Here is a 14,966-nt window from a genome sequence, read left to right on the forward strand (position 1 = left end):
AAGACCTACATGCTGCCTGCCTCAGCCATGTATGTATGCCGAACAGGCACACTTCCCTTAATTTTCAAGGCTTTTACTATTAAGAAGCAATGGCTTACAAAATTGCATTGCAAGAGTTTTCTTTCATAAACACTGCATATGCAAAATATTTCCTAAACTGATATATTTCTAAAATTGAAAAAAGGAATAATTTCAGCATTTTGTTTGACTAGGCCTTCATCTTTGGCCATATTCTGCCATTAACAGTGTGTACAGTTCCTAACTGAGAGTTAATAACACAGGTGAATGTGGCTTTCTGCATGAGCTCACTCTTTAAGGGAGGACATAGGAAATGCTCTGACTACACAGGTTATGCAAGAGGCAGAAGAGAAACACAGAGATGTGAGCAGAAAAATGTTACCAACCTTGTTATCATTTTCTAGACCAATGGTTTTCCACCTTTCTAATGATGTGATGCTTAAATACAGTTCCTCATGTTGGGATTACCACAAACAAACATAAAACTACTTTTGTTGCTACTTTATGGCTATAATTTGCTACTCTTATGAATCATAATGCAATATCAGTGTTCCTGATAGGCTTTCGTGGTCCCTCGTAAAGAGCCATTTGATCCCCAAAGGGGTTGTGACCGAGAACCACTGTTCTAGATGGTTATATTTAAAAAGTTAATGCTTGTCATTCACACTTACAAATAAATATGAAATAATACTAAATGCCTGCAATCTCCTTGTTCTTTTCAAAGTGTTATTAGAATACACTGGAGACCAGTCTCTAACATCAACAATCCATTAATGGAATTGGAAATGTTGTGAATGGAATTCATCTTCTCACAGAAGAGTAAAAGGTGACTGCTTTCCCAACATGATTCATCAATAATCTTTTGACTGCAATCAATACATCAATATGTTTCCTCTTTAGAACGTCATTGTTTTGTTCTCTTCACATTTATTTCAACCTGTAGTCACCGAAATTCTGTTAAGATCGGGCTAACAATTTTAAATCCAGGGCTTTTAAACTCAACACAAAATCTGGCAAAGAAGAAGAAGGAAATATAAATTGGAAAAATCACACTACGTTGTGGTCAAGTGTGAGAGCAAAACTACAGTGCTTACAAAAGGCTGTAGGAAACAGCAAAGAACAGGACAAACCTCAGGGTCTGTTTCCTCAAACCCATACGGATGCACTTTCTCTTGGGATGAAGAAGGTGTATTGATAACAATTATTCACAAAGGGATAAGAGAAAAGATGACAGGTGAGTCAGTAAGTAAAGTAAGGGCAAATAGGGCAAGAGAAGAAAGACTTAGAATGACAGAGATAAAAATCCCTCAAGACTACACACACACACACACACACACACACAAGCTAGAGTTTACACAGTCACACAGTGATTCTTCCCTTGGGAGCTGGAATATTCAGGATTCGCATAGCCAAACTTGAAAGACAAATGAGTGAGTGTGTGCAGATTTCCTGGAATCTATACAGGGATCCTATTTGCCTTCACATAAGTAGAGCCATTGATGTTAGCAGCAAACAAAGCTTCCTTTAAGAATTCTTATATGACTTGGACATTCTGCTGTGGAATTCTTCTTTCCAAATTGTTTTAATATTATCAGTTTAAACTGTCATAAGATCTCACACCAAATTCTAACTGTATAGTCCTGAGTCATATTTGGTAATAAAGCATATTTCTGAAAATGTGAAAATGATTTTGCCAAGACCTGTCTATTCCCAGAATTCTATCTGAAAATAGCTGAATGCCAATGTTAAGTTTTATTAAATATATATCCATATATGTAACAATACTATTTTATTTATATTTACATGCTCTATATAATTATGATTATATAGTCTAAATTATATAGTTTATAAATGTATATAAAGTATTTTATACATAAATATATAAAATATATCTATGTATGTTCATGATGTATAGTTTTTAAATCCAAATATTGTCTAAATTGTCAAATCACTGTTTTTAGGAAGCATCCCTTTTTAAAATTCATTTTCATGATTTAAAAAAAAAGAAATAATCGGGGTGAATGATAAGGCAACATTCTGTAAGCAGGTGCCACCCTCCACTCTGTCCGATATGACATTAAATAAGATGGTTCTTAAATGTTCTCAGATGAGACAGAACTCCAGTACGGGAACTTGCTGTGTGCTTTAGTTTATAATGGCTGGTATCCTTAGAAAGAGTAATAATTTCTCCATGTTGATGAATAACCTTTTAGTACAAATCAGCTTTTAGAGTAGAAACCCACTGTAGAGCGTCTACTCTTTCCTCAGTGCTAACTTGGTTCCTGTAAACACAGTGGGCTCACTTGGGATAGGCAACATTTGGCACATTTTGTCATGAACATCAGTACCACACAAAACAAGCTTGAGTCGTGTCTACTAAGTTTGAGGCAACTGCTGACAAGTCATTCCCAAGTCTATAATGTAACTCAGGTAAATATGCTCAAAACAGACCTTCACCACTACATACACAATGAATGAACAGGAAGTCCAAAACTAAGACTGGGTTTTTAACAACTTCAGCAGAGGTGAATATTATTCCATAGAAAATATGATCATCAAATAATATACATGTAGGTGAAATTTTTAAAAGCTCATATTATAAACAAGAATTGCAAGTTATTGCATGAAATGAAGAAACCATAAATTGAATATAAGCAGCAATTCTGTATGTAATGATTAGCCTTAATCTCTAGGTGTTGTTACGTTGCTTACTTAAAATGGTATTAAATAAATCATTCTCTACATAATATTTTGTCACTTACATAAAATATTATCTAAGATTTAATATACTTTGCAAAAATGGTACAAAATCAAGGGTCTAAATTTCCACATTCTTTTTCTACAATGCATGTTAAACAAAAAGGCCCTCTTTGAATGAGATAAGGTAGTCTTTCATACATATTTTATAAGAATGACTTGTAAATGCATCAACTAAAACCTGTCAGAAGGAACTAAAATCCCTCACATTTCTAACTCCAGGCACCTAGACAACTAAAAAGCACAAATTCAGACTACAAAGGATATAGCTGTGCCATTTTATTGATACAGCCTAAATATGATGCCTGATATATAAACTTGGTAGTTCATCTCCCATAACATTATAAAATTCAAGATGAGCATATATTTGCCTTTGCGAGTATTTCCTCCTCATTTTTACAGGATTAACAACAAAAAATATGTTTTTTCCCACATGCTTTACAAATACAACCCACTCATCTGCAAATCAAATGTGAATTTCCTGCAGCTTCTACGCAGCCCATGCTTGCAACCAGCAACATCCCTGAAAAGCATGCATAATGAGCTCACAACTTTTCTTCTGTGACTTCCATTTGAAAACAGGCTGCAAAACTAGACTAATTCTCCACATTCCATCTGATCAGGGGTCAAGTTTGAACCACCACCACCACGGAAGAATTACATTTATAATTCTCCTTCAAATGACAAGAGGACGAGCCGAGCTTAGCTTCTGATGGTAACATTTTCTTAGGCAGCTCGTGGCATCACAGTTTCTGTGTGTACTGTAGTTCTTATTCTAGGGGACACTAATGAGTTTTAAATGGTGTTAAATACCATCCCTGCAGTTGTAAGTGCTTCTCTGGGATTTTTACTAGAGAAAAAGAACTCCTGTAATTTAAAACTACTTTGTTTTCTTCAGTCAGGGCTCTAACACTGACCTGTGGAAATGTGAAAAGGTTTCCGCCCCTCTCTGGTTGCTGTTGGCCTGCACTTATTTTCTAACATTTTTTTTCCCTTTTGCCATCGCTCTTCCATAATTCCCATCCCCCAAATTGCAGCCAGCAGAGAAACAGCATTAAGCTGTCGAGGCTCCTCTAAGCATCCCTCCCCCCCTTCCTCTTGCTGGCTCTACTTTCCTACAAAGCCTTGGCTACCATTAAAGAAAATTCTCCAACAACGTGTCAATTTTATATTGGCCACAAAGACAACTTCTGTTGGGGGAGGGAGAGGAAAGAGGGACTGGAGCTTGGCTGTCCCTTTTCACAGACTGGGATCTTTGTGGTGATCAGAAAACATTTCCTGCATAAGAAATCAACACACTCTCTGGTCAGAGAGCTGGGGGGGACGAGAAAGAATATGCACCAGCTCTGTCCTCTAACAAATGGAGCACAGCTATTAACCTCCCAAGCGCAAATGTCATTTTCTCAAAATATGCCATGCTTTCTTGCATTATTAAAAATAATCCACAATCTCAAATCTCCTTCTAGCTCCCCCTCTGAGGATGGCTGAAAGCTAGAAGTCACTCTAATACTTGGGATTCTTCCTCCGCATTTCCGTTGCACTGTTTCCCCCCCCCCCCTTTCTGAGTCAGTCAGTCTCTCTCTCTCTCTCTCTCTCTCTCTCTCTCTCTCTCTCTCTCTCTCTCTCTCTCTCTCTCTCTCTCTCCCTCCCTCCCTCTCCCTCTCCCTCTCCCTCTCCCTCTCCCTCTCCTTCTCCCTCTCCCTCTCCCTCCCCCTCCCCCTCCCCCTCTCCACATATCAATAAAGGAAAAGAAAGTAGCAAGACTTGCAACATGGAACTCAGGTCTTATAGAATCTATATGTCCTTTAATTTCCACCACCCCCTCCCTTCTGCTGGGGTGCTGGTGACTTCAGAGGCAGACACCTAGGGAATTCTGGCTTCCAATGTGTTTCTCTTGACAGGCCAAAGACTGTGCATATGGATCTATTGTGCCAAATACTCTATACAAAACAAGGACCTTGGTGAAACTGGTCCCTCTTGACTTCAGAGACAGGTCACCTCTGAGTCCATGCAGGCTTTCTGGTGAATGGTTTCTCAAGTCAGCAAGAGGAAGAGAGGATAAGGCACAGGTGAAAGGAAGGGAAGAGAGAATTTGCTGGACTTGATCAGAAAGAAGCCTGCATATTCTTTTCACATTTGAAGCATGTGTAGATTTCCTGGGCTGCAGCCTGAATACAAGCACACGTTTTTTTTTTCCTCCTTGCCAACCCCCAACACAACTCACTCCTCCTTTCTGTATCTCTCTCCTCTTGAATACTCTACCCATATTTCTGTAGAGCTTCGCTAAGCTGCCCATGTCCCCTGCTTGTCTCTAAGGTCCTGAAGGCGAACACTAGCTTAAGAACCCTTCATCAGTGACGGCCACAAATCAAATCAATTCAAAGTTGACAGAATAAAGAAGCAAGGATTCCCGCTTAAGTAACGAACCAGGAACTCCTATGCAAAGCCTCCCCTACCCCCTAACACCAGTTTCCCCCTTTCTATATGCACTTACCTTCTTTGGGTGGTCTTTTAGCCTCCCTGGTCAGATTGCAGACTTGAGTAGTTTGCAGCTCCTGGGTCAGGCAGCCCTCCGTCTGCTCGTTCAGGGGTAGCACGACGTTATTCAACAACACCAGGGACTGCTCATCAATCCCCCAATCTCCCAAATGCTGAGGGCAGGTGCACTTTGTGTACATGATTCCACAGGACTCTGTTCTCCCATTTTCTGATTTTAAGCAGCTCTCCAGCCAAGTGCACAAGACATGGCAACCAAACTGGCTTGGGCTCACCTTGTTCAAGACCAAAAACTCAAAAAAAGACTTCTGATCTTCTTCGCCCTTTTTCTGTAATCCTGGGAAATCACTTGGAAATACTCGGCGTATCTGAATAAAATTTTTATCATACTGTAGAAAAACAAAAGCATTCTTGGAACTGCAAAGTTGCATTATGGAATGGTTCTTTCTCAAAAGATCCTTTATTTTTTCATGGGAAAAATGATCAAACTGATAAGCCAGAAGAGAAAAGTTAGAGCAGCTAAGGTCCTTTTTGGAAAATTTCAGGTAAATGCTATATTTGGTTGGATCTGGATTTTCCAGTGTCCAAGTGCAGTTTGTAAAGTTTTTGGGAAACATTTCACTTACAGAATAGGATCCATAAATGACTCCTTTCACCAAAGTTGAACACCAGAAGTCTTGGGCAGCATTAAATCCAAACATAACCAGGAGATAGGTGGAAAATATATAAATCAGCAGGTTACGAACAGCCTTCATCCTATGTCATTTGGCCTGTAAAAATGGCAATGGAAGTGAAATGCAAGCAGGAGACCACAGGCATTGAAAAAACAAAACCTTTCCAATATCGCAGCCAGCTGTTTTCAAGAATTCAGTAAAAAAGCCCTTTTTAAACGAAGGGCAGGTGATTTTTATTTTATAATGCCAGGAAACTATCAGTTGCTGTGTGAACAGCGCCCTCACGTGGTAACTGCTTATGGACAAAGTCTCAACATTCAATTTAAAAATAACATTTAATAGATTATTAATAGTTATGTCCTAATTCATCCACCAGGATTTCCTGCACATCCATTATCAGTCTATCAAGTGAAGCGGGAAAACAGGTTTTTTTGGAATAGCAATAGCCTACATATTAATTGCTAAGCTTCTGACTCAAGCTACACAACCTTTCCTCTCCCTCAGTCTTCTGCCTGCAGTAAACACCATCACACAAAATCTAATCTGATAATCTGGAAGCAGATGTCATCACATTACTTATTTTCTCTTAAATGTGAAAAGTAATCATGATAAATTATGGCCATGGCTTTGCAAGCCCAAATGATCATTTGTGCCAGATGGAATATCGTCTCCCAAATGCCCCTACTTGCCTTTGCAGGGGCCACCATAGGAAATGATGAGAAATTCCTGTGCAAAAACATGGGCATTCGTGTGGATTCATATAATTTTAAAGCCGTTACCTAGGAAAGGGCACACATGGGGAGATGTACAGGAAAAGACTTGGTGTTCAGCATCACCACTGAGTACAAGATTTGAGGCAGACATTCCATATGACATGCCCTCCTGGGGGGCATAAAGTGGATCACTATATTAGTATATGTATCCAAAGACAATGTCAGAGGGGGAAAAAAATCCCAGAACTGCAGTAACTGAGCTTGCCTCACTCTTTTTTTTTTTTAATTATGGTAGTTTAGTTAGAGTTATCTCTTATAAATTAGGATTTACATATGGAAGATGAAAAATATTAGCCTCCTTTCTTCCTCTAGTTGATTTCAATTACTGAATTCATGCCTTTCAAACAAGTGCTCCAGAGCTCTTCCTTTTAATTTATTTTTGTCGTGGCCTGTACAACCAAAGCATCCTTGATTATATTTGCCTCTGTAAGTTGTTGTCCAAAAACAACTTGAATATTTTTTCAGCTTTAACGTTTAGGAAGTTGTTTCTCAGAATAAATGACAGTGGCTTTTTTTGTTTTGTTGTTGTTATTCAGCCTTTAAGCTGATAAAAGTGATGGTCAAGTTTATTTTAAAAGGCTTTGGGCTGATGTCTCTTCCACCATTCAATAAGCAGAGACAGACAGAGAGACAGACACACAGACAGTTAAGAGTTCTCATGCTTTCTCTGTCTGGTCCTCTTTGAACCAAAGCACAAAACCCTCTTCTTTGCAGTTGCATAACCCACCAACGCATGCACTCCCAATCCAGTGACCAAGTCCCTGAACAGATCTGTGTTTTAAGGATTGTAATTCAAATACTATGTCTTGACAGAGGCCAAAACAGCACCGACTGTAAATCCCTATATAGGAGCAGTTTAAAATAACCCCAGAGCTGATATGACTATCAGAACAGCATTTTCTCTTTCAAACACACAGCTCAATGAGTAATGCCTTTTCCAGTTGGGGGAAAAAAGGCAATGATCTTTTAGAGGTTAAAATATGTGGGGTTTTTTTTCACCTGGAAATAATATCCCTCTCTCTCTCTCTCTCTCTCTCTCTCTCTCTCTCTCTCTCTCTCTCTCTCTCTCTCTCTCGTGTGTGTGTGTGTGTGTGTGTGTGTGTGTGTGTGTGTGTGTGTGTGCGCAGCACTTTGCAGGCAATGCAGGTCTGCGCAGTGTTCTTCAGGATAGAGTGTAGGCGTTGAAAGCCAATGTGACAGTAAGTGTCTAAATTAGGAATTCCAACCACGAAAGGGGGCTTCATTTTATAATCAGGAACTCAAAAGGAGGTCGTATTTCTTTTCCTTATAAAATCTGTATTTCTGCTTCCATTTATGTGACAGTGAATGTCTGCAATATTGTGCTTATCAGTGATTAGAAAGAATGGCAAACAGCTGATTTCACGTATCTCTTGAGCAGGCGCCCTTCATGTAACGCTCTTAATTTTAATTATCCTTGGTGTATGAAGTCTTGTTTGTTTGTTTCTAAATAATGATAAATATGAATCGCTGAACTGCCTTCGCTCCCCCCCCCTCCGCCCCCAATGCAGGGCCTGTTCAAACAACTGTACATCTGTCTAAGGAAAATAATGGGCCAGGGCTGGGCTAAGGGATGGTCACCGAGGTCTCCAGGATGTTGTACTTATTTATTTATTTATTTATTTGGCTCTTGCTGAGAGGCAAACCAGCACTGAGTTTAGCTATTCTCAAAACTGATCTCTGGGTGACACTTTAGTTTAGCCGAACATAGACGGCGCCATCACTCCACTGATTTTTCCCCCAATAGAAGACACAATTCTACTCTATTCTAACTTCCTTTTAACGTACCCCCTCCCGCCCCCGCTAAAATTACCTCAATCACGTTGGAGTTGCTAGATTTTTCTGGGTCTCTCTCCCTATTCCTTCCTATCCAGCACACCTCTTCCAGATGAGACTTGTCTTAACTTTTCAACTGCGGCGGTTAAGTAAGCTCAGAACCTCTCCACCCGCCAGCAACAGCCTTGACTTCCTTCACCCAAAACTGAGCCCAAGCCTCTACGGGGCGACCCCCAGAAGACAGAGGTGACCGCTAGGCTTGTTTCCTTACCTTCCACTCCGAAAGCTCCGGGAGGCTCTTGGTCTAAGACACCAGCACAGGCACGCGTCCCAACAACAGTGACGGAGAGACTCCCCTTCGGTCCCAATCACCGTTGCCCATTTTTCCCCCAGCTCAGCTTCACATATCAAGATTTATTATTGGGGGGAAAATGCATGCATACAAGAAACAAAAAGAAAAAAGAAAACTAAAAAGGGAGTGGGGGTGGTGGTACCCAGTGGCCAGAGGCTTGCGCCTTATCCAAGTGAATGAAGCCTTCAAAGGAGAGGCGGGGAGAGGCCCCCTGAAGGGACACTCGACAGAAACAACAAACAGAAAAATGGAAGTGGATTAAGAGCGCAGATGTGTTTTCCCAAACCCACCCCCCCAAAAAACGGATTGGCCAAGAAGCCAAGAAAGCACTGAGAAGTGGCCGGCGGTGGCTGCTGAGGCGGCGGGCTGGGCGGCGGGCTGGTGGCAGGAGTGCTCACGACTGGTGGCGAGGCTGGAACTGGAACCGGTTGCTTGGTGCACCCTCCTCCCTGACCCTCCTCCTTGCCAGGTACTGATGGACGAGCCGCGGCTGAGGAACCGGGGGGGTGAAAATCCTAGGCTGGCGACGTCGGAAAGCTGTTTGAATGCCCGGCGAGGAGGGAGGCGCGCGAGGGCGCGATATAGTAAAGCTGTGTGTCCGGCGTGCGCGCCGGCGCGCGGCGCTCGCTCTCCCCGGGGCTGCGCGCGAAGGGGAACCCGCGCGTTCCTCGGCGCGGGCGCGCACACGCCACCAGGCAGCACCCCCCGCCCGCGCGCGCGCGTGCTCGTGGGTGCGCGCGCCACCGGCGGAGCGCTGCGCTGGGGTTGGAGTCTGGCGTCCCCGGCGGGCGGGCGCGGGAGCGAAGCGGGAGGGAGCTGCAGAGCCCCGCGCCCCGCTACTCAAACACGAGCTCGTCTGGAATCCCGGTCTTTTCTGCGTCTGGGAGGTTTTCGCATCCTCATTTTCCACCGCTGGGACTGGTGGCCACCAACTGTTGGAGAAAAGTCCCCAGGAGGAGAGGCAGGGGGGCTCGGAGACAGGAAGGCGACTCGGAGGGGTAGGAAGTAAACGCTGGATTCGATCAGAGATCTTTTTCTGCCTTTCAGTCCCCGCCTGAAGCAGCGGGAGAGCTGTCATTTCAGTACCGGGATTTAGGATTGATCCAGTTTGCAGCTGAGGGGCTAAATCTCAGCTCCCACTGCTTCTTGCTTCCGAATGGATGCTGGAACTATATAGTTGTTGGGTTTTTTGTTTTGTTTTGTCTTTTTTTTTTTTAATCAGAGCCAGACTGCAATTAACATCTTATTTGTTCTGGCTCCAAAGAGCCTTTGCCAGGACCACTGGGCGGGCTACCGAGGTCAGGCGATCTGCACTGCTGTCTGCCTGGAGATGGGACAATAGTGCGGGTTCTAAACTTTTGATTCGTTCGCCTTCTTAATGTATTTATTCCTTGTCAAGTCTCCCCTCGTAGCAAGTTTGGGTAAGTTATGGGAAGAAATGAGGAAAAGCTACCATTGCTGTCCATTGAGAGGGAGAAAAAGAATAAATCTCTACACGCCTCAACCTTTTTATTTACTTATTGTTTATTTCGCCTTTTGTACAGACAGCTGTCTGAAGAAGTATCTGATTGGCTTTACATGCAGCAACAACTGGTCGTTCGCCTGCTCGTTACATCTTTACTGGTAGCCTTGGTTGGTGTTTTGCAAAACAAGTGTTTGAATAGCCTACTGGTGCGAAGGGAGGAGGCATAATAATGGGAAATGCGTTTGCTCAGAGCAGAGAGTCTTCCTAAGGGTGAGTTGCCTGAGCGGCAGGTGAAGTTGAATGAAGCAATTTTCCATCATTTGCTCTACTCTCTCATTTGCATTTTTTATTCCTCTTCTTGTTCCTGTCCCCTGGGGCAATTGCATAGCCAAGAACACGATTTTCAAAGGAGGGCTATCAAGAAACCAGGAAGGTGCTGATGATCTTTTGTGCACCAGAATTGTTTGAAATATTAAAATTGGCTCGTTGGCTCTTTACATCTTAATACATATTAATAGAATGACCCTCTTCAAGGCTTTCTCTTTTAGGAGAAGAACTGAAGTAACAACCTGTAAGGGAAACAGTTAATCACTCTCCAGCAGGCTTCAACTATGTTCCCAGGAACAAATCACCAGGGAAAGCAGCCTGGGTGGCATTTTGGTTTTGTGTCATTTCTGGCTCATTACAATGCTTTTATTCATTTAAGGGAATTTGAAAAGAAAATGGGTCTTATATGTCAAATCCAAAATCCAAATCATAGTGTGTATAGTGAGCACATTGTCTTATAAAAAGAAAGACTATTCCGCAGTACAAAAGAGGAAAATGTTTCACTCATTTTAACTTTCAGATATGTAGTCACAATTTTGCAAGACATTTGGGTCAACCTGTTATTTTTTAACCTGGAGAAAAAAAATCTTAATAAACGTGCAATAAAAATGGAGAATAAGAAAATACTTTGCATGGGTTGTAAATAAGGAGATAAAATAATGTAGGGTTAGTTATAATTCTCACACAGTAGTGCCTTCTCACATTATCGTTTATCATTGTGAATCCCTAAAGTCATAGCACTGTGGAGTAAGAAAAACAGCCTAGGGGGACAATTTAAAAAGGCTTAATCCTAAATGGGAAGGGGCACTCTTTCCCAGGATCGTTTTTTTAATTCAAGTGGGACCCAGGGCTGGGTTAGAAAGGAAAGCCACTCTTAATAAAGCGCTTCACCCTTCACACTGTTTCCCATAACCTTCATAAATTGCAGGCTACTGAGCTGGCCTGATGATGATCCTGCTGGGGTATATTTATAGCAGATGATTTGTAGATGATAAATATGCCAAGCAAGACATGGCTACAGTAACCCGGGGCTCATCTGACTTCCTCTGGGGGGTAGGGGGTCACAATCAAGAATAACAGGAGGAACCATATAAGGAGAATCTGGTCTCTGGGCCCTGACAACAACCATAAGCCAAAGCCAACTCAAGAAGGCATTACTTTGTTCTGTGCCGGCATGGAGTTCCGTGGGAAAGCTTTGCTGTCATTGACTCAACAACAGCAAAAATATAGTGTATACCATGAGCTCTGTGTCTTCAGATGGTAGTTACCAGCTCTTACCATCTAAGTCATTTGTCCTTGTGCATATTCCTTATATATTTCATATTTCACAATATACTTATTATATGTGTTTATGTATGCATACATTATTTCCCAATCTACACACACATCACACATACATACATTTGATCATGTTCGGAGGGTTATAGTAAATTGTTTATCTATGGCAAGTAGCTTATTTTAAACAAAAAAAAAACCTATCAAATTAATTGTACAACTCGATTTTATCCATATCCTTATTGACTTTCAAAAAGAATAATGGGAAATAAGTTTTAACATATCCAAATCTAGACTAATACTTTATTATGGCATTGCCATTATTCAAATTGGCCAGGGTATCCAAGGTTCAACGTCTTCACAATATATCACCTATAATTTATCTGTCTCATTAAGATCACTGCAAAAAGTGTTTCTATGTATAGTATTTTTAAATTTACTTTATCACCTAACTTTAAACTTTCTGCATTTGACAATAACGCCATTCTCCTACAGTATTGCTTATGATTGTTTCATCTGTATAACTGTCATCAAATAGTAATACACTTCTAGAACACATTTAATGCATTTAAGCTGTTTTAAAGTATTTGTTTATTTTACGTGCATATGTATTTGCCTGTATGTCTGTAGACCATGTGCACGCAGAGTCCTCAGAGGTCAGAAGAGGTGTTGGACCCTGTGTAACTGGAAATATAGATGTCTGTCAGTTGCCAAGTGAATGCTGGCAACCAAACATGGGTGCTTCACAGGAGCACTTAGTGCTCTTAACCTCTGAGCCATCTCTCCAGCCACAATTTTACAAAAAGCTTTCCCTTGCCCTTTTCCTCATATAATATAATTGCCACATTCTATGTTTTATAGTTTATCATTATTACTAAGATTTTTGAAGCATATATAGTATGTAGCTTAACCTCTGTTCTTTCCATGCTTTTTTTTCCCCAAGTAATTACTGTCTCTGCGGATGTGCACACAAGATTTGGAAATAAATTCTCCTCCTCTACCGTCTCCTCCACTGTTTCCTTCCTATTGTCTAGTATCTCCAGAGATATCAAAATCTAACCATGTTCTTATTTACCGCAATCACCAAACCCTTAAATAATCATATAATAATAAAATCTTAAAACATTACATGGTTATGCTAAAACTAATATATTCACCACAAGCAGACAAACTCCCCCTCTCCTCCTCTTAAATTGTTTTCCTTAAGTTATTTTTCTTAAATAACATAGTATCTCAGTAACCAAGCTGAGTATTGGTCATTTTCGTCTTAGGCAGCCTTGAAGAGAAGGCATAGGCCAAAGCGGTAGAAAGTTATAGGAGGTAGGCGGTGCACTAGAGAGGTCTATCTAGGTTAGTCAAGTCTCATCCAGTGTAGGGACGACCAGAGCTGAATTGGTCCTAGTATCATTTTTCAATTTTATTAGTGTTTCCAAGGATAATGACACGAGTAAGAAGGTTAGCTCATTGGTAGTTATTGCCTGTCAATTTCTATAGTTTCACTCATTGCATTCCAGGAACACATGTGTTGTCATATAGATATATTGCAGAACTTGAAAAATATGGATTGTAGAAGCTTAGACTAGGGCATGGAGAGAGGCCTCAGTGGTTAAGAACACTGACTGCTTGTCCAGAGGACTTGGTTTCAACTCCCAGCACCCATATAGCAGCTCACAATTGTCCGTGACTCCAGTTCCGGAGCATTCAACAACTTTACACAGACATGAATGCAGACTAAAACAGCAGTGCACATAAAAAGTAAAAGCAAAAACCAACAAAACGAACTTTTTAGAGCTCTGAATAAAAGTTTTCAGCAAAATGCCAACCTATCCCAAAATTCTATCAGTTACTATTTTGTTTTTGTTTTATTTTTGGTTGTTCTTTTTTGTTATAAATTTATTGTAATTATGGCATAATATTTCATCTATGCAAATTCAATTCACTAGAAGTGAGATATTTTATTCTGTTCTATTTTTTGTTTTGTTTTGTTTTTTGAGACAGCGTTTCTCTGTGTAGCCTTGGCTGACCAGGCTGGCCTCAAACTCACAGTGATTCACCTGCCTCTGCCTCCCAAGTGCTGGGATTAAAGGCGTCTGCCACCATTCCCGGCATTTTATTTTAACCTGGAAATTGACATTACTTATTCCCTGGTTATGAACATGAAACTGTGGCTTCTCTAGTCTTTTTTCATAGGAAAGGGAATGGATGAGTAGTTGCTATTTTTTCTAAGTGAAGAAATGTGTCCGTTGTTCAGGTTTTCCTGCTGAGAGGTGAACAATTAGATGTTCTCTCCAGAAAAGGCACTAATGACAGACCAAATAAAAGTCTCCACTAAGTCTAGCCTTGTGGACCAATATGTTTTACTAGGGTGAATTGGGGGAGAGGTGACTTACAAGAGCAGTGGCAACTCAAAAACAGCTCCTTCACCTAAAGTTTCTTTCTTTCTTGAAATAAATTATGGAATAAAAGTTATTGAATCACATTCAAGAATCACACAGGTATTTCAGTCAAGAAATAAGAGACGAATAATATTGACAGTAATCTAGATTTTAAGTATGTTTGTCTAGAGACAACAATAAGTGTAACACCGTGAGAGGAAATATAGTTTAGTTTATATTTAACATATATGTATAACAACAACAATAATAAAATGTATTTTCAATAAATACAACATTCTGAAATGATAAAAACGTCTGTGTATAGTCTCTTGTAATAATAGATTGTAGCTTTTATTATGAACATACCCTTTAGGACGAGCAAGATGACTCAGCCGGTGAAACACTTGTCACTCAAATCTGATGGCAGTAGTTCATCCCCAGAGTTCTCCTAGTAGAAAGAGAAAACTGTCTCCCAAAAGTCATCCTCAAATCTCCCCATATGCATCATGATTTGGGCCTGTATGCCCATGCTCACAAGCAGTCACAGACACAGACACACAGGATAATCTTTAAAAAGCGTAAACAGTAATTTTTCATATTCTAAGTTTTTGTGTGAGTATAAAATGTAAATTGAGCATGCTCTTCATTGGAAGGGTACCC

At 40.8% G+C, this 14,966-nt stretch overlaps 1 protein-coding gene and 1 long non-coding RNA gene across 3 annotated transcripts in view; both read right to left on the reverse strand.

Moving 5' to 3' along the window:
* The window catches only part of ADGRB3 (adhesion G protein-coupled receptor B3), a 708,182-nt gene extending 698,706 nt beyond the window's left edge, over positions 1-9,476 (reverse strand). The window contains exons 1-2 of one of the 2 annotated variants that reach the window (XM_084755178.1): positions 8,784-9,476; positions 5,270-6,041 (exon numbers count right to left, since the gene is read on the reverse strand). In XM_084755178.1, coding sequence (XP_084611304.1) covers positions 5,270-6,026 — 757 coding nt within the window. In that variant the 5' untranslated portion in view covers positions 6,027-6,041; positions 8,784-9,476. The remainder of the gene's footprint in view (positions 1-5,269; positions 6,042-8,783) is intronic. The other variant, XM_084755177.1, reaches the window with a different exon arrangement.
* Positions 9,477-10,764: 1,288 nt separating this feature from the next.
* Positions 10,765-14,966, reverse strand: part of LOC311580817 — a 42,431-nt gene continuing 38,229 nt past the window's right edge. Inside the window, exons 2-3 of the long non-coding RNA XR_014773588.1 lie at positions 14,673-14,754; positions 10,765-10,898 (exon numbers count right to left, since the gene is read on the reverse strand). This is a non-coding gene — a long non-coding RNA (uncharacterized lncRNA). The remainder of the gene's footprint in view (positions 10,899-14,672; positions 14,755-14,966) is intronic.

The sequence above is a fragment of the Acomys minous genome (genome assembly GCF_964271855.1).
Source record: "Acomys minous genome assembly, chromosome: 13".
Classification (NCBI taxonomy): domain Eukaryota; kingdom Metazoa; phylum Chordata; class Mammalia; order Rodentia; family Muridae; genus Acomys; species Acomys minous.